Raw genomic sequence first — 3,391 nt, forward strand, 5'->3', positions numbered from 1 at the left:
TATGCAAAAGAAAACGACGAATAATTCACAGGAAAAAATTATTGAAGATTATTCTAATAATTTACAGACAAAATTTTATGATGAGCTAGATTTATATGATTTTGATTATGATCGTGAGAAAGGATTATTTTCACATCCATGTCCATGTGGTGATAAATTTGAAATTGCATTTTATGGTATAGAAATTGGTAAAGAAATAGCAAAATGTCAGTCTTGTAGTTTAATAATAAAAATAATTTACAATGAGGAGGTTATGAATATAATTTCATATAAAACTTATTGTAATCTTAGATGCGATTTTTAGAGGTCCCCAGATTTAATAGGTCCCACCGGGGTTGTGGTTCAAAACCACCTGTGAAATTTATTTTTTATTTTTTTAATAATTAGAATATTTTATGTGCGGTTATACAGTTATTAGATTAATGTACTATTAGATTTACATAAGGTAGTTAATTTATAAATTTAGTAGATTTGTTAGAATAAATCTAGTATTTAAGAATAATGAGATTAACTGTAATTTTAAATAAAAAAATTTTTAATATATTATTATTGTATATTTTATATTATAAAAAGTTTAGACAATATTTTAATTAATATACCTTTTATTGCGAGAGACATGTATACTATTATCTTCAATAATCTTTATATGTATAGCTATTATAACAACAATTTTTATTAGTTATAAAATTTTCAATAGTTTTACGTTTGAAAACTCCAAATAAATATATATTATAATTCTAAGATCATGGGTAGGTAGTTAGGTTTTATATTAATTATACTTAAACAAAATAAGATGGATTAAAAATAAAAGTGTACATTATAATATCTTTCTAATATTTTTTAATAAATTTTTACATCTTTAAAAAATAAAAAACTAACAAGTGGTTTTTGAACCGAATCCCGGCTAGGACCTCTAAAACTTATGACATTTATTAAAATAAATTATTAAAATAAATTTTTAGAATTTTAAATTATTATTTTATTTTATTTTTTAATTTTTTAGATTATTAAAATTTTTAAATTATTAAAATTTTTTATGCCAAGATCCATTTTCAAATCTTTTACAGTAAATGTTCCAGAAACCTGCGAATACACAATTGAAGAGAAATTATTAACATTTAAAGGACCATTAGGCACAAATAAATACAACTTTTCTCACATAATGTTTCTATTTTCAGAAAATAAAGAGAAAAGAGAAATTTACTTAAAAGTTTACAATGCTGAAAAAATTGATATTGCAAAAGTAGGAACCTGTGTTGGAAAAATAAATAAAATGATTCAAGGTGTACTTAACGGTTATTCATACAGATTAAAAGCTGCATATAAACATTTCCCTATTTCATTTTATATTACAAACGATGGTAAAAATGTTGCAATTAAAAATTTTATAGGACAAAAAAAAGTAAGAAATTTTGAAATGGCTGGTGATGCTAAATTAAAACTTGGAAGTGAAAAAGATACTGTTGTTGTTTTTGGTACTTCTCTTGAAGATGTTTCTCAAAGTGCTGCTATGATTCAAAATTCTTTTATTCCTAAAAAGTTTGATATGAGAATATTTTTGGATGGAATTTATATTGATAGGAAGGAAAATCAAATGATTTAAAATTTTTAAAAATAAAAAAATTTTATTTATTTTTTAAATTATTAAAAATTTTTTAAAACTACTAATATATTATATAATTTATTAATTTTTATTTTTTATTTTTTAAAATTTTATTTTTTTAATTTAAATTTATATGCATGATTTTCAAAAACTAAAAAATTTATTAATTAAATCCCAAAATTTAATAGACGGAACAAACAATAAACGAATTTTAGAACTATTTAAAGTCAATAGAGAGAACTTTTTAATAATAAAACCATATTTAAAAGAAAGAGATGATTTTTTAGATAACCAACCCGAAGAAACAAGATTAAATTTTTGGAAAACTGTTGTTGAGAATTTTTGTTGTTTATCAGATTATGCATTTTTAGAAGATTTAAAAGAATATAAAATAATTTCAAAGTTAAAAGTTTATTATACAAAAGAAAATTTTAATATTTTTATTGAACTTAATTTATGCAAAAATAAATTTGTAAAAAATAATTTTATTTTTAAAAATATAATATCTTAACAGGAAAACAAGAATGTACAGAATTAATAAAAAGTATAGAAATTTTACCTAATTTTTTTGATTATTTTGGTGAATATTCTGATAGTATTGAATATTTAGATTTATTTTTAGAATTATATATTAATGCAGGTTATTATTTTTAAAAGCATAAATAATAAAAATATAAAAAGTAATAAAAATATAAAATAATAAAAAATTTAGTATTTATTTAAAAATTTAATATTATTTAAAATATTTATTAAATTAAAATTTAGAATATGATTTTTTATTTTGTTCCAAAAATTTATTTTTTTAATTTTCGTAGATTCTTTTAAATGTTCAAATTTGTTTCTAATTTTTTTTTAGAAGTTAAAAATTTTTTCTTTTTACTGTCTTTATTATTATTTTTAGTATTAGTATTTTTACTATTTTTATTAGAAGTAAAAGTATTATTACTACTATTATTATTTTTATTATTTAAATCATATTTTAATTTATTAATAATTTTATTTAATTTATCTAATAAAACTGAAGATTTTATTATTATTGAACTTATAGGATTATCATCTGATTCATTAATATCTAAATTAAAATTTTTATTATCTAAATTATCATTATTAATATCTAAATTAAAATTATTATCAATATCAGTATTATTAGAATTTAAATTTATTATTTTAGTAGTAGCAGCAGATGATTCTTCATAAATTAAAATATTATGTTTTAAAATATTTAAAATATCAAATTTATATTTCTCTAATTTTGTTAAATTATTAAATTCATCAGATAAATTATTAAAATCTTTTAATTGTGATTCTACTTCCATTTTTAACTTTTCAATCATATTTTCTTTTTATAAAAAATATTAAAAAATTAAAAAAAAAATAAAAATATTAAAAAAATAATTCTAAAAAAATTTTAATTTTGTTTAAATTTTATTTTAAATTTCGCATAAATGATTTAAAATTTTTTTAAAATGTTTAGAATCACAATGAATGTATGACTTACAAATACCACACTGACATTTAATAATATTATTATGATAATTTTCCAAAGTATAAATAATACTATTATCCAATTTAATATTATTATTTTTAATATCTCTGCAAATAGATTTAATATTTTTCCTAACATTAGTAATAGAAACGTAATTAGAATTAAGCATGTAAATTTGGTTGTTAAGAATATTTTCAAATATTTCAATAAAATTTTTATTACTACTATTTTTATTATTAATAAAAGAAAAGAATGATTTTGATTTATTTTTCTCTTTAATCCATAACAAATAAATGTTAAAT

At 17.7% G+C, this 3,391-nt stretch overlaps 1 protein-coding gene across 1 annotated transcript; it reads left to right on the plus strand.

Annotated features, from left to right (window-relative positions):
* Positions 1 to 1,178: 1,178 nt before the first annotated feature.
* LOC121130857 (large ribosomal subunit protein uL6) lies at positions 1,179 to 1,603 on the plus strand (the record flags this gene model as incomplete). Its single annotated transcript, XM_040726512.1, has 1 exon — positions 1,179 to 1,603. A coding segment is annotated over one exon (425 nt), but the record flags the coding sequence as incomplete, so codon positions are not given.
* Positions 1,604 to 3,391: the final 1,788 nt, after the last annotated feature.

The sequence above is a fragment of the Lepeophtheirus salmonis genome, unplaced genomic scaffold (assembly GCF_016086655.4).
Source record: "Lepeophtheirus salmonis unplaced genomic scaffold, UVic_Lsal_1.4 unplaced_contig_12690_pilon, whole genome shotgun sequence".
NCBI classification, from domain to species: Eukaryota; Metazoa; Arthropoda; class Copepoda; order Siphonostomatoida; family Caligidae; genus Lepeophtheirus; species Lepeophtheirus salmonis.